Here is a 23,794-nt window from a genome sequence, read left to right as displayed (position 1 = left end):
TCTATAAATTATGATAGCAAATACACTTTAAATCGACATAAAAGTAATCAAGATATATTGCTGAACTTAAGACAGAATGCACCCAAAAAGGTCCATTCGAGTAATAATAATTATAAAATAAATCGAACCAGCTTAATGCTAAACTGAGTTTTATCAAAGAACGGATGCAAAATAAGAAAGTTATGACATCAAAAATTTGGCATAATTTCACAAAACATTTATATGCACATACTGGTCAGGGGAGCGTTTCATGAAAGCACTTGTCAGACGTTTTATCCGACATGTCCTGTTTTATCCGACAGTTACCATAGTAACAGTGCTTGTCAGCCAATCAAAATCAAGGAAAGTTGTCAGATCTGACAACTTGTCGGACAGAAATGTTGATGAAACGCTCCCCTGGATGCAAAATATGACGTCATCCACTTACTATTTGATATTTGTTTCAAAAGAAAAAAAAAGAAATATTTGAATTTTTTCCTGATAATAATGTGTAACAATGCATGTGGATAGAATTTTCAAAATTTATGCTAATTCAATTTTTCTCGATAACACTGAATGTTTTTGTAGGAGTGGACAATCCTTTTTAAGTTTCCTCTTTCTATAGACACAAAGTAGGTCTAGAAGCTGACAAATAATATTCGCTGCACTGAGCTGAGGAACAAACTTCCAAAAATACATATGACGTCATATATTGTTTACACTCATAGCCGGCCGCCGCAGGTACATACGGTATAGGTACCGGTATATGAAAAGGATGACTTGCAGTTTTGGCTGCTTATGCAATCGATCCTTAAATTACTAAATTTGGTGGATTCAGACTATTTTTCGTAAAGATGACAACTACAGAGTCCGTACAAGAACCAGACTTGAGCTCAAGCAGTGACAAGAAGAGAGAAATGACGATAGAAAACGGAAACGAAAGGCAGATTTGCCAAAGATCATGCAGTTTGAGGCGGAATGATGACGGGTAAGTTACGGGCGCTGGGCCTGTCTGTGTCGCGGGGCCGGGTAGCTCAGCTCTGCGCCGCCGTCGATAAGCAAGTTCGTGTTGTAATTAAGAGGGAGGGGCCGGGGCGGGGCGGGGGTAGCCAGGCGGCTTCTTGAGAGTAAAAATCATTTACTAACGAGAGTAAGCCTACGTTAGTAAATGATTTTTACTCTCAAGAAGCCGCCTGGCTTGGCAGGGGGGGGGGGGGGTATCCGGACACTTTTTAGCATTTTGTCTTTTGAAGCCTTGAAGTCTTGGGATTAAAGAGAAATTCCAGTATTTGCAGTAAACACTGATTTCATGAGAAAGTCTGTAAAACAAGGCTTAATTGTCAGTATATCATCGAGGATCTAGATCTGGTACAGTTACATAAACTGAACTTTGTGAAATCTTGAAATCTACGCTGAAAAATGTTCACACTGAAGATCACCAACACAGATAGGCACACGTGGGACAGTGTATTATTATTGCTAAAATAAAGACCCGACGGAAGTGACCGAATCCGCGCTTATTTTGCTTATTTCTCAGCAATCACACAATTTCTTCCAGAATCCTTTGGCACATATTTTTTATTCATACAAACAGACACTTAGGTGGTCATTATATTAGATTCTGTAAAAAGTCATTTTTAGATCGTTACCAAAACTGGAATTTATCTTTAACACAAAAAATATAAATTCCGTAGTTGCAATCTACTTAAACTTTTTTCTCTATATCATTATCAATGATATTATTGTCAAAAATTTTTTCAACAATTTTAATACTAGATCGAGATTCTAATCTAGGCCTAAACTTTTCATCATGCTTGAGCTTTTTACTTTTTCCAAATCCAAATGGATGTTTAAAACTCGATTGACCAGACACACAACTGGGTATACAATGGGAGGCTGAAATGAATGTCAAACATTAATCGTACCAATGGCAATGCAGACATACATTACGTACGTACCATCCAAAATGTAATGTACTGTTAAACTGGTCAAAAAGGTGACGTCACAATGAAAATATGATTCAACGCATTGCATGTGCTCAGTGCAGGTACAATACATGTAGCCTAGGGCAGGGCTTACTGGCTGAAATGTGCATTGCTGCTGCAGATCAGATGCGTGTTTGAAGGATTTTCCTTTCACTTTCAAAATTTTCTTTCTTTTCATAGATTATTCATATTTTCGCTAACTTCCGAGGCGTTGTACAACACAAATAGCGAATATTCTTATTCAAGCAACGGTGCGACTGTAGAATCAAAGGGGTACATTCCACGGGGGAAAAACTTATTTGCTTCGATCGTCACCGAAGCTTGCACTTTGGTCTTATCTTAGCTGAGCTGACCAGCCAACAACAGCAAGTCAAAATAGTGGCAAAATATGTTGATCTATATACATATATATATATATATGTATAGTAGCGATGTGAAGTATTCTTGGTGTTGGTAGAGATGTTTGTGTGAAGTATAAATGTAGCACTATAGCAGTAGAAAAACCCGGTCGATGAGTATCAAAAGGCGAAGAAGAAGATACAGATATATATGTATCAGAGATTAACAGGTCCTCCTTGCAGTAAATCAGACTATCTAAGTGGGGATGAGATCCTGGGGCTGGCCTGACCATGCAGCATTGCTCATTTGCTGATCACTCATGCATGCATGAGTGCACAGGGGTGGATGTGTCCACTCCATGAAGAGCAAGTGTGTGTAACACACACCCTCCAACCCATAGAGATGTACATGTATATGCTCTAACCCAACTCACATATAGGGAGCATGAGCAACAACTCACATATAGGGAGCATGAGCAATCGTGCCTGCCCCAGGCTGTGGTACAGATTTTATCAAACAACATTTTGCATTCGATCAAAGAAAGACACTCTATTCAACTCCGCCATCACCTGTATGAATAGAGCATCTTTCTTTCACCTTGGCTTATGCGAAATCTTGCACCATGGCACTCATGCCTTTTCGCTATTCGTATACTGTATGATGGGGGGGAGGGGGACTTAAAGCTATGCACTTTGTTTACCGTACATACGATAAAAAGTAACTATGGAAATTCAATATTTGAATGGATTGTCTTATTCTAATTTTGATTAAGTTGGAATGAAATAGCATGACAACTCCTTTTGAGGAGTGACACTGCACTGCGATAATTAGGAGAGACACTGACACATGCACTGCAATGCAAGTGTAATATTTGGACAGCCATCTTGTTTCTCATCTATAGTTTATTTTTTCTCCCATCAAATCATGATTACATTCAGAGAGGGCCAATCAAATAGTTTTTTCTTAACTTTATCTAAAATTGAAGTTAAACTCTCAAACTTCCGTAGAAATCATATACCCAATAAAGTTACGTAGTGACCTCTAAATTGGCTTTTATTTTGCATATCTTTAATGTTTCCAGAGAAGGATTTTTTTATCGATGGATGCCGAGATGGAGTCCTACATCAGCGAAGCTTCTAGAAAAAGCAGAGGAGAAAATTCTGGGATGTAAGTTGAACATTTAAGATCCTGTTGGTTAAAAAATTGAAAGCAAGAACCATGAACATTCTCTTCCAAAATTCATTCTCATGACTAACTGGAAGTTTTAAAGAAGACTTAATTATTGCTTTTGTCCATTCTGTCATTCTTAGTCTCAGTGGAATATGTGCATAGTTACACACAGAACCTCCCCCCCCCCAAAAAAAAATAGATAAATAAATTAAAGGAAATAGAAATACATAGGGGTGGGTGCTCAGAAGCATATCCCAAGTGTAGTTCAAAGTTCAAAGCAATCATCTTGTAAATTCAGGTCATTGTAGTTTGTGCAATCTATACAAAATAAAGATGATATAGATCTTATATTCATGATTATTTTATCCTAAAGCACAAAGGTCATTAACTTTTTAACAAATGACAAGCAGACTTTTGCAGGTCATGAATCATGATCTAAATGTCTCAGAGAAGAATGATGCCCACTGGATCAAAGCAATGTACTGTCATCTGAGGATGTATCTACTCATATTCCTGTACGTACACAAACGCTCTATTTAGTCAGGTCCAATGATCTTATTATTATCACAAGTCTATCTTGAAAATGAATGATAAGCTGATGTAATTTTCTAGAACATTCATTTCTCGAGGGCCCAAGATCCCTGATTGAATTCATGGTCCTGTAAAATGAAATGTGCTTACCACTTAATGATATTTTTCTACCTGACTACCCTTCTGCCCTAGGTCTAACTGTGCCATACAAATCTTTCTTTGCGGATATCGATGGTGGAGTTAACAAAATCAGAACGCTGAAGATGAATCCTTCCAATTCGACCAAGACACCTTACGTCCTCATCCACGGTTTTGCTAGTGGCGTTGCACTCTGGGTAATGAACTTGGAAGGGCTGGCAGTCAACAGACCTGTCTATGCCATAGACGTCATGGGGTTTGGACGCAGCTCACGCCCCAAGTTTCCTTTCGGAGCAGAGGCTGCTGAAGCAGAGTTTGTCCGATCCATCGAGGAATGGAGGAAATCTGTGGGCCTAGAGAAAATGATCCTGGTATGATTTTATCTTTCAAAATATCTGACAGGGAAATGTGTACTGTTCCTGCGGTGGTGATATGATCAACAAATAATCTCGTAGACTAGTTCAACAACACTGATTTGGAGGATTCATTTTGAATTAAAGTTGTCAGTGTAGTAGTATAGATTGTGCCTTTTAAACAGATTATCAGAATAATTTTGAATAAAAAATAAATAAATAAAAGAAAAAAGAACATGGAAAGAGAAACTCAGATTGAAATATTTAGAAAAGGTCAAGGATGATTAAGGTCTTTGAAATGAGCAACTACAACATTAAAAAATACCTTAAGTTCTGCAGCATGGAGACCAAATAATGCTTCGTAAATACACATAGAACAACAAAAGTTGAAACTTAAGATCTAGAAGAGCATCTAATATTATCCTTTCTTCTTATCTTCTTCTGCTGCTACAATCTTCAAAGGGCCGTGCAGCCTATCTTGAAGATGTTGCCTTAGTTGTTCAAAAACTTAAAGACATGCTGCACAGCATAGTGTATTCTGATTGCCTGTTTGGTGCCTTTCAATCCATGCACATATATCTTGTTCATTTGGTCTTTTTGGTTATGTATTGAAAGCGTAAAATCAAGAGTGAGCTAGATGAAGCATGTGGATGTAATCCATGTCCTCTAACTTTGTATTCTGTATCTTGATGTTTCCAGATTGGTCATAGCTTGGGTGGTTTCCTATCCTCGGCCTACAGCCTGGCCCACCCTGAGAGGGTGAAGCACCTAGTTCTCCTAGATCCTTGGGGTGTGGTCAAGAGAGACGAGGAGGAGAAGTTGGAGCTGCCTTACTGGGCTCGCATTGTAGGAACCATTGCACTGTCCTTCAATCCATTGTCAACAATCAGGGCAGCAGGGCCACTAGGTATACCTCTTGCTTTCCTTTGAGTTGATCCTGGGCAGGGGTGGATCTAGCGTTTTCCCAAGGGGGGGGGGGTTGACCAGGGCCCTGGGAACAATTTCTTTTACAGGGGGTGCTGGTGTAAATTTGACAAGCAAAAACAAAGGTTTCACTACCAAATGAAGGTCATTTTGATCCAGAGAAATTTTACAAGCAAATAAATAGGTTTTACTAGAAAAATGAAGGCATTTTTGGTCCCGAGAAATTTGAATAGCACAAAAAAAGGTTTATATCCAAAATTTAGGCCATTACTTTGTTTACTTGGCAGCTCCGTAGATCCGCCACTGCTGGGTACAAAATATTGATAGCTTTGTCCTTCATTATGTAAGAAAAAACATTTTACCCACATTCCAATTTACCTTAATCAATGCTTGAGGTGGTGTATTGGTGAACCGGTACCAAATTTTGAATTTTGAATTTCATTCTCCAGTACTAGTTTTTATGAAAGAAGTTGTCTTGTCTCTTTTAGCAAGGGTAGTTACCTGTCTCCTATAACATATCTAACGTCAATATGTTGAATCTTACAGAAGTAAGTTTTAAATCAAGTGTTCAAAAGACCTTTGAAATGAGGCCCGGACACATACATGTAGTAGTGTTTCAAATTATTGCTTATCTGGGTTAAGTGCAAGAAAGTGAATACAGACAATATACAAAATGGACACCAAACATCAGCCATTACCTAGTTTATTTCCTCACAAGTGAGATTGAAAATGAGATATTTTTTTTCTTTTCATGATTTTTCAGGACCTTATTTGATTAGAAAAGCAAGAGGAGAAACTGTTGGAAGGAAATTTTCATCGCTCTTCAGTGATGATCGCATTTCACAGTACATCTACCACTGCAATGCACAGTATCCAGCGTAAGTCTCTCAAAAACTTGCTTATTTCACCTGCCATTAGATGAAAATTACTAATTTTTTAATCCCATGTCATATCTATCACTACATTATTCATCTTTCCGATCTTTCTATACCCCCTGCCAAACGAAGTTTGAAGGTGTATATACGAATCAGTGTACTGTCGGTCAGGTGGTCAGTCAGTCGGTCCATTGCAAATCTTGCGCTTCGAACTACTTTCTCATTTTTTAACCGATTCTCATGAAATTTGGAACACACATTGGTCTTGGGGTAAAGATTTTCAAGTCATATTTTGTGTGTGTGTCCAAAATCGTGTTACCATGGTACCACACATGGCCAAAAACCCAGGAAAACTTGTTGCGAACCAAACTACTTTCCCAGTTTTTGTCCAGTGCTCATAAAGACATGCAAGATTCACTTTTCAAATGTTTTAGAAACAGCATTACCACGGTAACGGCATAGGACGGGGATATTAATCACTTTCATAGATATTTCTAGTTTAGATATTTATCGTTATTTGATTCTTGATGGGAGGGGGGGGGTTGTTGGTGGAGGGGCATGGTTTTATTTTCTCTGCCCCTCTAGACTCTATGATTGAGAAAAATACACAGAATAGGGATCTTCTGAAAGCCTCACCAGGCATTGTGAGATTACTTTCCCTATTTCAACTTACTTCAATTTCTCTTTGCTCAAACCGCAGTGGTGAACAAGCTTTCAAGGATATCAGCATGCAGGTTGGTTGGGCCAGGAACCCCTTAGAAGACAGGATAGGAGAGTTACCAGCCCACATCCCCATCAGTATGATCTACGGTTCAAGGAGCTGGATGGACTTCACTGGAGGGAGCCTGGTGAAGCAGTTAAGACCTAACTCCAGGGTAGATGTCAGGGTAAGTGTGGAGTAACGGTAGTTCCTTTTATACGGCACAGGTATCCCACCAATACTGTTTAAAGGGAAGTGACAGAGGCAGGACCCAAAGGGAGAGATTATCTTTTTGCCCCCCCCCCCCCCCCCCGGATCTTGGACATGAAACAAATTTACACGCCCAATAATCAGCTACAGATTACTGTCAATTTCTCAAAACTTGTTTAGATTAATTGGATTTGTCATTCATGTTAAAAAAAATTCATGATTATGCTCCAATTTATAAAAGGAAGTCAAACTGTAGGTGCTTTTGATTGGATGTTAAACAAAAGAGAATCAGTATGAAGTGTTTATATTTTTCACTATTTTCTATTAGTGTTTTATTGCAAAATTATTAGAAACTCTATTTGATCATAACTAGAACTGCTTGATTTTTATGGTGGGACAGGCGAGTACAAAATGTTGCATGAGTTTAAAAACTGGCCGCAAAAGTGTCATAAATTTGGTTTCATAAAATGGTAGACTTGTAATGTTGAACAATGAGAGACCCCCCCCCCCCTTCTGTACATTTGGGGTATGATTGAACAAATAAACTTAAGGGCCTTATCAGGATATTTCTATCGGTCACAACATTTTCTTAACTGATATGAAAAGAATGAGGCAGCTTTAAAAAAATCTGACCATGGCATACCTACAAGACATTCCTTTATCTGGAATTTTATAAACCTGATACAATTGATAATTATCAATCTTCTTGCAGATAATTAAAGGAGCAGATCACCATGTTTATGCTGATAAAAGTGGCCAGCTCAACGAATTAATCAACTCATTGTGCAAGGATTCATCGTGAGAAACCATGGGTCTGCCTTATTATATCTGACCAATCTGTAAGCAACTCACCCAGTCGGTAGAATGTTAATAAACCAGAGACATCAATTGTAGGCTATCATCTGAGTTCAGACCCCACAGTCTCCTATAATTTGACATAATTCCTCCCTTTAAGTAAGCCTATTCGGAGTCATCAGTGTATTTTCAGGTAATTCCAGCCTCATACGTACAAAACATCCGATTCTTGGTGATTTGGGGCCTCTGGTCAATATTGAAGATAAATTTAAGGAGCTTTAATGTGCAGCTGAACTTGTCAGTGTATTGATTGTCATAAGCAGAGATAGTATGTGGTGAATTGAAAGATCAGTATACGTGTACATGTTGTTTTGGCTTATATGACGAGTATCATTCAAGCATGAATATTTGCGCCAGTTTCGAGGTTTTGTAGTCTTGTTGCAAAACACCCTCTCACGCTATGTGACTGATGGAATTTGTGCATGTATTGTAAACACCTGGGGGTGTTTCACAAAGATTCAAGTATGACTTAGAGTCGTACTTAAATGCTGACGCGTACATGATACCTGTACGTAACATGTAATCACATTAAACAATACGCAGTAGTGCGCGTCGTCCTCGCATAATCTGACCAAAGCGGTCATGCCTTTTAAACCGCACGCAACTAGACATTTAAGTGCTACTCTTAAGTCATACTTAAATCTTTGTGAAACACCCCCCTGATAACCATGACCTAATTTCTTCCCCATTGTGAAAATTAATCCCTCGTAATATTATTCATTTAGATTAAGTCATTCATTTAAAATGAAAGGAAATTTCGACTTTATTTTTTTTATGTTCAGAGTTATTTTCTTGAATCAAAATAAGTCGAAGTAGATTTATAGTAATGAACTGAAATGGGTAACAGATACATACATGTGTATAAGATATGTATTTGTAGTTTTTGCATAGCTTTTAATTAAATCCATGAGATGATTGTATTTTAAATACAATAAAAATGATGATAGATTTTAAAAGGATTTATTTCAGTTGAATTTATTTATGCCTTGATATTTGATTACTGGTAGTCCTGGTAGCCCTTAATTTGATGGTAATTATGCACTTTAAAGTTCCCAATACCCACTGTTTTTTGTTTTGGATGTATTTTCAAGTATTTTGATAGTACTGGATCATTCAGATGAACCACAATGCATATAACCTTAACTTTCAAATACCCAGATAACAATCATGATTCAGCAATTTATTATGTCCGTTGATATTCTTTTTTTTTTTTAAAGTCAACAGAAATGACTGAAATTTTGAATCATTCTGTGTGTATATGTGCGTGTGTACACGTACCTCATTATTAATATAGAGGTGGCATACGGCCAATGAATTGATGAAATGAACATGTATGTATTTACAATTATATAAAAGTAAAGTTTTTAATTCAATAAGTACTACATGTAATGTGATGTAACCAAATGCAGCCAGTTGGTTAAATGATATCATATTTCTAGAATGAATTCATGCCTTGCATCAGTGCAATTATAACCTTTTATTAAGTACTCCTAAGCATATATGTAGTGTAGTTTTAATTTTTGAAAGACAACATTTAACACTGCACTGGTTTTTTACCATAGATTGACAAATGATGTTTTCGTGACAATTCTTTGTGCTGTTAATAGTACTAATGATATTTAGTGCATATGATGTATTTCGTTTGTTGTAAAACCAAATTAGAGCAATAGGTTACTCATTACTGCCATTGCACAAGGATGACCATGCACCATAATACATTTAATGTTCAGCTGTGGCCTGAAGTCTCACCTAACTTTAAAAAATGGACTGCTAACTTCAGATTTTGTCTACAGTGCTGTTCACAAAGGATTGTAGGAGATAAGCCTGACCTGTCTAGCAAATTAAATTTGGGGTGATGTCTTACATGTAAGACTGTAACCCAGTCTAGTTAGGTGATGGGTGTCAAGTCATAGTTTAACCATATCAGAGTCTGAGAATTGTGTATAACATTTACCTTGAACAGAAGGTATAGTATCCAGAAAGATGTTCCAGCATATTGTAAACAAGGTAATATTATTTTATTTGAACAAACTGCAAGATATTTAAGTATGTCATTGACTAATATTTGAGCTTTTGAAAGAGAGTGGTATTTTCAAAAGTTATTACAGGGTTAGAGTCTAGACTTGTATATTCCACAGTTTGTATAGAGTGCTTTAGAAACAGGGCTGGTATTCGATTAATGGAGTTCTATTTTACTTTGCATTTTTACTTTACATAACTTGGCAGACTTCTAAATATTTTACTCATCAAGCTAGATGGAAGCAAAATACTTTTTAATGACCTTTGTGACATAACAAAGTCTACAACAAATAATGCGAAATTAATCCATCTGTGCGCAGCATGTGTGACTGCGCGTATATACATCATCCGATGTACATTGAAACTGCTCAAAAGCTAGTAATGGGGTTGACAAAGATTTAAGCAAATTATTTTAGCCAAATATGGAATTTAATAACAAAAAGGGATAAGTATTTCACTTTGCAGCTTCATCAGAATGCTGAGGTGAAACACTTTAAAATTCTGGCGAAAGCATTGAATTGAATACATACTCAAAATCATTGTTAGAAACTTAGAATGACATATATATATACATATATGTGTTGTGATGTCCAATTTGTCATTTTGTCATTAAAAAAATGAGATCCTGCTTTTTTAAGAATTAGCTGCTTTTGCTAATCTTCAAATGACAAGAATATTTAGTATAAAAGATTCTTGTCACTTGAAGATTGGCTTTGTATGTTTTGGTTATAGATTGTTTATATTAAGAGACTGGTAGATTCACACGCAAGATATATTTTGTGTGTTGGAGCTTAGCTTTATTTGGAATGACATTATATTATTCATCATGCAATTAAGAGGAAAAGAAAGTCACATTTGACTTATCTTGACTTGAATACTGAAAGGATTTTGAAAGCAAATGGAAATTCCACCTTGAGGGCAATGGAAATGTTGACTCTTCAGAATGGTATACAATTCTATGTTAATTTTATGATTGATTTATTGACTTTCCTTCCGTGGCATTCAAAAATTATTTTTCACTTTGGTAGAGATATTTCTAGAATTATGTCAATATATAGCTTCTTCTAAACAATGCCAATGTTTTTTTTATCAATTTGAGGATCTGTTGAAAAAACAAACGGTCATATGAGATAAAGTACTTTAAGTTAAGGTTAATTATTAAAGCCTCTTTTATAAATTCTGCTACCTGACACTATCAAGCATCTATTGGGTGAATTCTATTTTGATGTTGATCTTTTGTTGTTGGTGTTGGGTGGATGTTTACATCGGCACAGCACCAAAATGATAAGACTGGTCTTGGGGACACGTCCAGTGTTTTACTATCAATTATGTGGTTGGGACCATTTTGGTAAGCTCAGATTATTTCTTTGTTATGGAAGGAAATCCAACTGTACTTCCAACACTGAACTTGAAATAATACACTGTCTTAGCAGTCACTGAACTTAGACTGTTAGGCAACCAAGTTTACCAAGCGGCCGAGTCCCCTTTATGGACTATGGTGTGTGATAGTGTTTTATTTATTCAGATTTTAATTTGAATATAGAGTTGGATATTGCCATATTGACATCAAACTAACTGCACAGTTTATGTTATTAGCTGTGTATGACTACTTGTAAATATAGAGCTATATTTTATGAATTATATAAAAGTAAATCAATACTTTTTTTCTCCTTTCATCATGATATACCTGCCTTTTAAATTGCTTTCATGTACATGTATTGAATGCATGTGCATATTTTTAAACAGATGTACAGATTTGAAATCTTGAAATTGGGTACAAATGTATATTTATGTACCAGTAACCTTTAATTATAGATTTACTTATTTTGAATGTGATAAGTAATGCATCATGTAGAAAATATATAAAAAAATAATAAAATATCCTTAGAAAAGTGTGTCTGCTATTTTCCATGTTGTTGGAGTGTGCAGGAAACCGTGAATATAGGAAGAGTTGAATGATATATGGTTCCAGAAGAGCAATTACTAATGGTCAGAGGAGATGTGTTGAAACATGAATCACTATGCATCACTTTCAAGAGCCACATAACCAAACTATTATTGGAGTTTGTGAGGAAAATATTCTTGTAATTTTGAAGGTTTCAATGGCGAAGGAGAATGTAGTGGTTTCATAGTACACTATGTGTTCTCTTGTGGGCATATGTTGGTCATGAAAAGGCCAACATATTGTTGTTAGATCATATTATTAGATGTTTACCCATACATTGAAAGGTATATTGCTTGAAAAATAACTTCACCTTGTGTCTGGAGGAAAAGTCATACCAAAAAAGGAAAACAACAACAAAAGAAAGAAAGAGAGAGAGCAAGGGGGAGGGGGTGGTAAGAACATTTTGAATGTGGAGAAAAATTTGGGAATTGGAAAGAGAGATGAAGTAAGTGAATGATGAAAATACAATGAGAGAAAAAGAGAAGATAAAAGGGGAGTTTGGTGAGGCGCGAGAAAAAGAGAGGGAGAAAAAGAGGGATTTGGAAGGGGAGGGATTAGAATGAAGATTTGAAGTGAAGGGAGGAGATATGAATAAGATGCTACAGACAGTAGATAAAAATAAAACTACCAAATTATTGGCTAAAATATTCCCTCATTTCTCTACTCAATTTGTCTTATATCTAATGTACCTCACCTTAGTAATTTAGTGCAATTTCTTTGTACTATTTTGTGTTTGCCATTCACAAAACACCCTTTCTTTTTTCTTTTACAAGTTTTTTGTTCATGAAAAAAAATTGAAAAATTTGTGGATTAAAATATAGTTCGGCAGGTAAAAAGGCAACATAGCCGATATTATCGAAAAATATTGTTTTTCAGTTTTCTTTAAACGTTTACTAAATTCACTTGTGTTTTGGTAGCAGTTTGATAAAAAAAAAATGGCAAATTGCCCTCAAATCCCCATTTTGGCTACAGAAGGGGCAATATCGAACGTGCCCTCATTCCACACAGAAAACAAGCTAATTAATGGCTGCATCAAATATTATGGTAGATATGCAGAGCTGCCAAGTTGTATTTTGCATTTTCAGTATTCTTATCCCCCAAAATCAGTATTTTGACCAAAAAAATCAGTATTTTTACCGTGTGAGATAAATATTTTGTATTTTTCCCCCAAAAAGTGTATTTCATAATAAAATGCTTGGCGCACTCGCCCATCACGGCGCTCAAGCTGCATGCAAGCTAAAATGTGCACTGCTCTTGCAGATGAAAAAAAAAAAAAAACATTGAAACTTGTGTATATCTCACCCTGGTTTTTACAAAATGATTGAAAAAAAAAAAAAGTTACCTGAAATTACATTGATCTAATAAGCATATTTGTGTACGTTTTATGAAATAGAGACATATAGAGATGATTTTTCTCAATAAATTTCGATTTTGTATATACATTTTTTTTTTTTAAATACAAAAAACGTATTTTTTAAAGAAAAAACGTACTGCCGTATTTTGGTTGCAAAAACATACTAAATACGGAAAAATCGTACTACTTGGCAGCTCTGGATATGCACCTGTGAAAGGGGAAAGTATATATAGTGTGCTGTTTGGGAGTAACATTATCAATCATATATATTCAAGTGCAGGGAATGACTAACCTCTTCTGTGGTAGAGCTTTTTTTTATATATATATATATATAAAAAAAACTATGGTAGAATCTGCATAAGTTGACCTTCCATTAGTTGAACAATGACCAAAAATCAAAGAATATTTTTACCTTTGATTATTGTCCTGAAGTCGAACACAATCCAAAGAGATCTGACAAGTGCAAATTCACCTGCATTAGGCAACATTAAACATCGATTTGCTGTATTCTATATGGTTCCATGACATTTGCTCTAGCGACGATTGCTCCGCTGTGAATTTCACCCACTAATGGAATCGCAAACTTCAACCCTGGATTTAACACTAGATCCTATCCTGAACCTAAACCTAACATAAAACCTTATTGCAATCTTAACCCTGTATCTTAGACAAAATAAAGCCTGGAGCAATTGTCTCCTGAGCAAATGTCGTGTCACCTTCTATATATCAAACAATACACAATACTTTGACACAAGAATGGACACATACATTTGAGAAATTTTATTGTTTTGTAACAAAACATAAACATAAATGACATAAGACATAAAAAAATTGAACAATAGCAAACGGTACTATAAATACATGTCTTGGTCGGGCTTATAATGCCAACCCTTACTTTCTTCATACGGTACTTAATCTAAACGAATGACCAAGACTTCAATTATCCAGATACACAGACATCCCTTCACTTCCTTTGCACTGTGATTGTGATTTTGTGGGTCTATATGTTATTATAGTAATCAAAACCTTGTAATTGTGATTACAACAAATATTGAAGAAAGTATATTGATAGTTTTATCAATGTGGCTTATTTCTTTTCCTTAAATAAAGAAAATAAATAAAATAAAAGACAAATACTAACTGTCTGCAATTTCATACCCGAGTTGATCATCAATTTATTAATCAGATATTTATGCTTATCAATTTTGAAGTGACCATCTCAACAATGATTGAAGAAAAACAATATCGATTTGAATTTTAAAAAAAAGAAAGGAAGAAGAAAGATAAAATAATCTTTCAAACATGACTTGTGGAGATGCAATCCTGAACAAATGTGAGACTCGGGAAAGAACAAAACTGCCATTTGAAGGGTATTTCTGAAAAGAAAATGCACAAAGTACAGTATATTCAAATATTCTGATTATGTTGCCTATGTTCATAGATCTGCCTAATGAAATGTGTTATCGAGTATTAATCATGAATGAGAGCCCCAAATTTGACAGTATATGAGCACCATACCTGAACCTATCTTTAATATTATACTTATTACCAAAGAGTCTTACAGGGCCTATGCACTGCCAATGCAAGTTGATTCCCATAGATTTGTAAGCACCCTGCATCAATAGGTATCAAGTATCTTTTCACTGCATAGACTCTTTAAGTTCATGTTTTCTATTTTGATGCAATGGAATGTAGAAATTAACAACCTACAAATTGAAAATAAATAGTAATTTTTTCTACTTATTTGAGTATACATTCAAGCTTCAATCCAGCGACATGCATTAGCGTGTATAAATATCTTTGACTTGGACATTTAATACAAAAGCTATATTAACTTCTTGTACGACGCCCCCCCCCCCTTTTACTGTATACTCATTAAGTTTACCAACTGATAAGGGGGTATATTTGTAAATAGAAATAAAATTAAAACAAGCGTTCCATCTTCCATGCAGGAGCATTCTTTGATTTTACAATTCTGTATTCAAAATTTGATGAAATAAGTTTGGCTTTACAAGGGAAATTAAACAAATTCTAATCGTAACATGTTTCCAGGCATCCATCAAATCTTGATCACATATCCAAGCTGTCAATGATATGAGAATCGTCTTCCGAAAATTTTTTGCTGATACTCCATCAAAGAGCCAGCTATTCAAGTCCATGTGATATCCATCACCTTGAAGTCTACTTTTTATCCTTTGACTTGGCGTCCTTCTTATCTTTGCTCTTGTCATCCTTCTTCTCCTTATCATCCTTTTTCTCTTTGTCATCCTTCTTTTCATCCTTCTTCTCCTCTTTTTTCTTGCCTTCTTGCTTCTCAAGGTCTCTGTTTTGAATCTTGTTGTTGATGAGGTTGTGAAGAGCGAGGATGGAGCGGATGAGAGAGGCAAGGTAGACCACCAGCATCTGGTCGTTGGTCTTGGTCGTCAGGGATTTGACAAAGTCGCTCAGGTTCACGTCGGGTAGTAGGTTGAATACATCCTTGGGGTAAGAAGGAGGTGGATAGAGAGAGAATTGTGTATTTAAAACTCTGGTCTTGGTGGCATCCAACATCATATATGTGGTGTAAATAATTAGAACTCTACACAAAGAAGTTCACAGATAGCACTATGCTGTTATAGCATCGCATAAGTAATCATATGCTCTATCACTAGGATGGTGGAAACATTTGCACTGTTTGTGATAGCGGCACAGAATGCCATCATTGAACTGATTTGCATTGAGGAACAAAGTTTAATTTAATTTACCAACAGTGACAAGCTGCCACACACTAGTATTAACCATCCTTAGACTTGCCAAAACATAACAGAAACATGAGTGTTTATGGAAGAGGGGACGCCATGAGATGGGGAAGGGTGAAGCCAGCCATGCTAGCACAGTAAATTACCTTAAATGACTTATATTATTTGAAAGCTTTCATATCAACCCTTAAAAAAATTGGGGGTGGTATTCAGACCCCTAGTCATTTTTGGGGGTGATTTTTGTTATTTTGTGAGTCCCACATATCTTTGGCACCAAATTTGCAATACCCAGATTAACATTACTTATTACAATACAATGTCTACATGCTTTTCAGATCTACATGTTTGCAAGGAAATACTACAATTATTCAATATTTTCTTGATATCCCTCAAGCACTACTGACCTGTAATTGATAAATGATGGTGTGGTTGATAGGTAATTCTCCTGCTGCAACCTTCTGTAAGTAACCACTGATGTGTTGAATCTGTGATTGTAAACCTTTCAAACCTAACAGCTGAGCTGTAATCCTCTGAGATAATGTTCCTACACTTGTGTCTTTGATATCCCTGCAGAAGGAAAACAATTGACAATGATTAAGTGTATGGTCATGAATGTAGGGACACCATACAATACTAATCAGATTTCCTATCAGACATTGTAAGAAAGTTGAATTGCGATCTATCGCAGATCAACTGCAATTTATGTGCGTACTGCGTAACCTTAAATTCAATGTAACGTTTACAATCAATTGCAAGACTTATGCTTGATTAATCCAGCATATATTTTTTTCAGAATTTAGCATAACTTGGGTATAATTGAAAATCTGCAATTAATATGTTTTGACTTTAAATGCCATTATAAATGTTATTCTCAGGTAAACTTGTTGTTTGGAAGCGACCTCAATCATTCAATTTACATAGACATGATACTTATCATTCAACAAGATATCACCATGTTGATTCACTTTAAGGACAACCACAAAATATATCACTACGGTACAACAAATAAATACACACATAGAAGCAAATCTAATTGCTTAAAATTTTGATAACAAACTTTTGGGGACATATTTTAAAATAAAATGATAACAGAAATTCTGCACTAATTCAACCTGTCAATTTTCTCCACACATGCTAGTCTTTTTTCCTTTTTTCTATCATTCTTCCAGAAAGGCAAACACTTCATTAACACTTTGTTAATGATTATTCCCCTTGCATGTTTGTGTCATTGTATGTTTTATATTGTATTCCTTCCTTGCTCCTTCTTTACTGGGCTGGATCTACTAAGATCCATCCGATCTTTAATGCCAGTCTGCACTCAAAGACTGTTTTGTACATTATTTTACAGTATTGACATTTTCTCTACACATGGTAACTTGTATTGTCGTTCTTTCTTGCCATTATGTAAGTTTTCAATATGTTATTTTTATCGAGTGAAAGAAATAAATGAAAAAAAAAAGGGAATGATTGCTAATAAATGTAATTGCTCAAGGTTGTTATCTTACCTAAGTAGATGTTCTACTCCTACTTCTTCTGCTTCCTCCGCACCCATCTCACTTGGGACGTGTTCAAACGTTTTACTCGTTGGTGTCCCATCCTAAATCATCAGGAGAAAATTAGATTTAAGGAGTATAAGTCTATTTATGTTTGGTTTATCTAATCTGATGTACTTTGGAAAATCTAATTTGTGTAATTCTATTGAACAGCATAGTGAATTTCATTTATATTTTTCTATAAATTTTTTTTTTTCAGGGAGAAAAGGGTGAGGATCCGAAATAATGTAACTGCAGTTGAGGAGTCCTACTGACTATTATCAAACAAATGATGCACAGAAGTGAGTGCATTGGTAGGTTATGTGAGCATAAGGTAACTATGGAACCTGGGTTAAGACTAGTTTCCATAGTTACTGCACGCTCACTAGTTCTACCGATGCACTATAACAATGATTTTTTTTTTCTTCTTTTGTCTGTCATTTCAATTTACCGTCCAATTGGGTGTTTCATCTTGTTGCTCTTGTTGTTGGCTTTTTGGAACAATGAGGCAATTTGGAAAATCATGTTCTACTGTAAATGCATAGATTTCATACTGTATATCACAGTGAATAACCCTAACCCATCAATTTTAATCCAGAACATTAATTTTAGGCAGATGCAAAAAAAATGGTGTGATCTTTAGGGCATATTATTTGGGAAGGGGAAGAAAATACTAATGCACATTTTGTTTTGTTTATACTTACATCATGTACTTCTTCTACTGCATAGTACGCTTCTGTTGGTAATCCCAATTCTTTAGGTTTTGCATCAATGATACATAATACCTATCAGAAGAGGAAGAAAACAACGATCAAAATAAGCATTGTAATCACACTTTGAAGATACATTCAGAGTTCAAATAATAAAATAACAACATGTTCAGTTAACTCACACAAGTTACATTAGCCAATGATTTTCAGTTTGCAACAAATTATGAGAGGAATGAAAATAATTACAAGGGGTGGGGGATTAAAATTCATGAACGCACAATTGCTTAACGAAATTCATAATACAGTAATACATATCAGAAATTTATAAAGTAGTACAATATTTCAGTTGGTTATATAGGGTTATTGATCCAGAGACAATATTTTTAAAACAATGTTGATGCAATAGTACCTTTGGCAATCTGCAGTGCATTAACAAAAAAGATATACCATTGAGAAATGACCAATCAAGATAATATCCCTATTTTTCTTCTTCTTCAGGGTAGACCTGTGTCCTCCACACTTGAAGATTTATACTTTTACCCAAATCCAACTTCTATGGATCAAAATGGTCAAACAAAGTGTCAACCCTGACCAACTTTAACCTTCCATTGAACCTGATTTACATATCAGCTATAGCTGAAGAAATATATGTAAAATTTTGTAAGTTTGAATGAGAATTATTCATGGAGTCTGATACATCGGCTTGTAGCTTTTGATAGTACATGTACAACTGGTGATAATCAATTTCCTCAATATCATGCAACCTTACCAATTGAGAGAATAAAGAGATACTTACAGAGTTTGGGCAGTATTTCCTGATGAGTTCATTGATTGCAATGTCATTCTGATGAAGCTTTGGTCCTGTGTGGTACCATCCCACTATCTTTTCCCTTGCTAGATTGGACAACATGAAAACATAGAAAATAATAAATGAAAGTAGGAAACAAACCTAATATAGTATACATGTAATGTGAATCAATACAACTATGGGATGAGAAATTATCAGTAATTATTGAGATGCAGTAGGTTTTATCTTCTGATCATAACAATCACTTGTCTTTTTAAGGAGTGGATTTGAATAAAGCAACAACGATGTACAGTAGATCTGGGCCCCCGTTTCATAAAACTTGTTACAATAACAAATTTGCAATAACATTTAAAAGCTACTGAAATCCTTCAATCTGATTGGCTGGTGATAAATTTGTTATTATAACAGGTCTCTATGAAACGGGACCTTGCTATGTATAAAAATAAATGAAAGTATTTGCAGTAGACACTGATTTCATATGAAAGTCTGTAAAATCAAGGCCAATTGTCACTACCGTACATCATTGTAGATCTAGATCTTTAAGTTACATAACTGAACTTTGTGAAATCATGAAATCTAAGTTGAAAACCGATCACAACAAAGATCTTTAACAGTGTATCGTTGTTTCTTGGAAAACAAACCTGGCAATTTCATGCTTGTTTTCTTACACAATCTCTTTAAGAATCCTTTGCCACATATTTTTTTTTACATTTAAACAGACAGACACAAGGGTGGTCATTTGATTGGATTTTGTATAACTCATTTGGAAAATCGTTACCAGAACTGGCACTTTTCTTTCATGATCGTTGGCTCCAATGCTGCTCTGTGGAACATGCATTTTCATTACCAATGATAATAATCAGCATTTAGTATGCTCTCCATACTTCATTATATCAGTGTTAACATATAATAAACATTTAGGATAAGTGCCAGTCTGCATCGAGATGATGCAGTGCAACTTGAAAATATATTCATCCTGCCTACTGAAATGAAGAGGCTTATTCAAATAAGCTTCCTATATGACTCGTCTTGAAATGAAATGGCCAGCTTACCATTGACTTTCTTGAACATTGTGTACATGTTCTCAAGATAATCGTGATCCAAGAACCAAACAGAAGTATCTTTGTCATCTTCATCAAATGGAACTGAGAAGGAGAGAGATAGAAAGGTGATTGAACTTGTTATCAATAGTGATTGTTAGGGTATAGACTATTCTTGACGTTTCAAATTGTATATCTATTCTCTTTAGTTTCCTGTACATGTCTCAATCTCTAATAAGCACTATGGTGGCTAGCCTAAAGACTGGATATCTATAAAAAGAAAAAAAAGATGGCAGGTCATAATCATCACATAATAAACTACGCATCCAGTTTGCAGATACCCCTCATTTTTTAGCAATCCAACATTTATTTCTCTTCTAATAATTTCATAACTTAAACATTTCACATATGTCTCAAATTAAATATTTGAACAGTTTTCCTTTGAATAAGTCAAGACCAGTACTTCAATTTCATGGTATATTATTGTAAAATTCCTTGATTAAGCTCTAAAAACCAACTATTTTTCACATCCTGAACCACAAAGTTAAACTTCAATGATTTTGGGCTTAACTGGGAAGACAAGTCCCATGTCACGGTGTCGGGCAACAAATATTCCAGTCAATATGTCCTTGCTTATACATGTATACCCAGTGGTTGTGTGTCCGGACGGGTTGGGTGTCCGGACACATGACTTTTACTCTCAATTTTGAAAAGTTTACAAGCAATGTCTTTAATTCTTTTTAGCACAGAATATAAGAAAATATTATAAAGAACAAATATTGATGGTGAAAAAAAACTATTCAACCTATATTTTTGGTTTATTCCTGAGATAAAAAAAAGGCTTCATTTCTGTTACGTGTCCGGACACCCAACCCCCCATCCTACATGTAGTTATATAATGCCAGTGACATTCACAGCCCTCAGTATCTGATATCAGTCATGATTATCGTGTACACGTATGTTGCAGAAGATGAGTAGAGTATGAAGAGGGGCCCCATGTCTGCGCTCCTAAAAATTTAACTTAAGATTAAACATGAATTTATTTTATATTCCACAAAAAAATCAGTTGATAATGTTCCTTATATTCTTATGAGTGTGCTCAAAATCACATTTTCAGATTGAACAAAGAAGTGGTGCTCCATGTCTGCGCACCCATTCACTTTACACATGATTCACAGATTTTGAGTGAAAAAGGCTGCATTTTGAGGCCATCACATTCTCATCACTCACATGAAATTCAATATTTTCCACCATTTTCCATCAGATTTTTTAATGATTATCTGCATCTGTCGAGTGTCGATGTATTGCAGGTGTAAAATTTGTGGTCATTGCGTGTCTTCTTATTTTTATACGAATTGTACAGATACGCGTATGCGCCACAGACAATGGGTACTGCACAGACTTGTGGGGGACTTTTCCCTACTGAATTGAATTGAATCTGCTTTAGTTTAAGTGAAATTCATTTGGACCAAAATTTAAATGAAATTCCAATTTTAATATTTGTGATATGCAATTATACTTATACTATAGGGTCTAAATATGTTACATGTACAATCATGACAATCAATCAACCCACTCCACATATTCTTTGTAATTTCCTAATATAATTCTTCATTATGCTATAAAGGTCTAACGTTAGTTCTCCTATCAATGTGATGCATGTTTACCTGCGAAACAATTTGCAATGTCAAGCACTCCCTGTCTCCACGATCCCAGCAAAACGCCGACGACTCTTCTTTGATTTCGTATCCTGTTGAAGTGATCAACAACACTGAGAAGCACTAGTGGATGGACAACCACTTTCTTTATCTCGTTTGTCGGTGCAGACATCATTTACTACAATTTTAGTGAAAGTTTGAATCGTTAATTTTCTCACACACTAATTTTTGCACGTGTGGGTCTGACTAGTGAGTTGAAATGAATCGACAATAAAGCTTCTTGCAAAATATGAACACAGATGGCGCTATATTAGAAAGTTGAGCAGTAACGGGGCGATGACATGAACACAGAACATCGTTGGATATGGGAGGCTGGTAGTACAAAAGTGGGGTCTGGAAGTAGTGAGAAAAAATGTTTTTTAAGTTTCAACATCACGAAGTTGTTATCATACTGAGGGTTATAAAAGGGTGGATATGATTTTGATAAACTTAAGAAATATAAAAAGTATCACAACAATGTTTTATCAAAATAGGATGAAAAAATACGAAGTTACGAATTTTTATAGTCTTCATTGCCTTTTTTTCTGTTCCTACTTTGTTGTACGAAATCTTATTCGTAACAAATAAGTTGTAGCAATTATAATCCCACACATTGGATCAGAGGCCATTCCTTTTTCATGGAACCAAAAACTGAATGGTTCATGATAAAAATACAAAAGGAAAACAAAAACAGGTTGGGAGAAGACGTTATCTCATCAATCGGACATTGGTGACATGCGTGTAAACTGTTTCAGCAAAATAATGCAAATTTCTGAAATAAATGACAAACAAACGAATAACTTCATGATTACATTGGCTTTGCTCGTTTAATTTGAATTATGCAGCAAAAGGAGATGTAAATGTACTTGGTCCGGAATTTGTGTTTGCACCATGAAAAACTAGGCAGCATGGTCAGAGAAAAACGGGGTGAGCTTTAGGTATTATAACACATTCAGTCACACATCTTTTTTTTTTTTTTTTTTTTAGTATCCATGATTCAAGTTAAATTTGTTAATCTTATTTCTTTCTTCTAGTTCTGTTGACCCAAAAGCGACAGACAATATCAGAAACGTGTTTTTTCAAGTTGAAAAAAGAAAAACAAACAAACTTTTCGGGGCGATCAATATTCTTTATTCATAAAATTTTTATTACGAATTTCACGAAAAGAATACCCTTAGTTTTTATTCTATTTTCTCAACAAAAGTTTATAAGATACTATACAGATTAACTTGCACCTAATGTATTTGTAGGGCCTACTAAATGAATAAAAGAAGAACAAAATCTTATTACATTATTTTTTTCACTTTATTCGAATCGATTGAGTGTGCTTGTGTGTGATTGACTAGAACATATAAGGTCAGAAATTTTTTGTCAATTTGACCAAAACAGGAAGACGTGTAAAAATGCCGCATCAATCCTATATCTGATTTGGTATGTTTACGTATCGTTTTATTCCTTGCTCTTGTGATAGGTTGAGGGCTTGAGGCAAGGAGTTACCTTGGTTGAGGTAGTATGCTTTTAAATGCATTAATAAATTACATCATACGTGATCTAGTAGATATAACAATGACATAAAGATTACTAGTAATATATCTCTATGAACAGTGACCAGGCCTGGTCACTAGATGGCGCTATACCACTTTGGGTTCGAGGCCGACCAACCAAAATGGGCCAAGGTGAAGACATTTATTTCCACATGATGCCAGCGAAGTTGTCCAGTCTCTCGACCTGTTCATGGGCGTGGCCATGGTATTTAATAGGGGGGGGGGGGGAGGGATTCTTTCTAAATTCCATGATTTAATGTCAATCTAGTAGATAGTGGTATTCTCTCTATCCTTTTTCTTCCTTTTCTTCCTTTCTTTCTTTTTTTCCCCTTCTTCTTCTTTTTTCTT

At 35.3% G+C, this 23,794-nt stretch overlaps 2 protein-coding genes across 2 annotated transcripts; one reads left to right on the top strand and one right to left on the bottom strand.

Moving 5' to 3' along the window:
- Positions 1–722: 722 nt before the first annotated feature.
- On the top strand, positions 723–10,096 carry LOC129270580 (1-acylglycerol-3-phosphate O-acyltransferase ABHD5-like). The gene is made up of 7 exons (XM_054907943.2): positions 723–967; positions 3,385–3,470; positions 4,197–4,513; positions 5,195–5,402; positions 6,183–6,297; positions 6,995–7,181; positions 7,917–10,096. Exons 1-7 carry the CDS (start codon positions 834–836, stop codon positions 8,004–8,006), a joined length of 1,137 nt encoding a protein of 378 aa, XP_054763918.2. The 5' UTR covers positions 723–833; the 3' UTR covers positions 8,007–10,096.
- A 4,046-nt stretch (positions 10,097–14,142) lies between these two features.
- On the bottom strand, positions 14,143–22,229 carry LOC129253964 (26S proteasome non-ATPase regulatory subunit 7-like). The gene is made up of 7 exons (XM_054892408.2): positions 21,873–22,229; positions 20,218–20,310; positions 19,154–19,251; positions 18,352–18,432; positions 17,621–17,712; positions 16,520–16,682; positions 14,143–15,855 (listed from the first exon to the last, which is right to left on the bottom strand). The coding sequence occupies exons 1-7, from the start codon at positions 22,036–22,038 to the stop codon at positions 15,559–15,561; spliced, it is 990 nt and encodes a 329-aa protein (XP_054748383.2). The 5' UTR covers positions 22,039–22,229; the 3' UTR covers positions 14,143–15,558.
- Positions 22,230–23,794: the final 1,565 nt, after the last annotated feature.

This window comes from Lytechinus pictus, unplaced genomic scaffold (genome assembly GCF_037042905.1).
Source record: "Lytechinus pictus isolate F3 Inbred unplaced genomic scaffold, Lp3.0 scaffold_25, whole genome shotgun sequence".
In the NCBI taxonomy this organism is placed as follows: Eukaryota; Metazoa; Echinodermata; class Echinoidea; order Temnopleuroida; family Toxopneustidae; genus Lytechinus; species Lytechinus pictus.
Note: the sequence above shows the minus strand (reverse complement) of the source record. Positions and strands in the feature narration are given on the sequence as shown.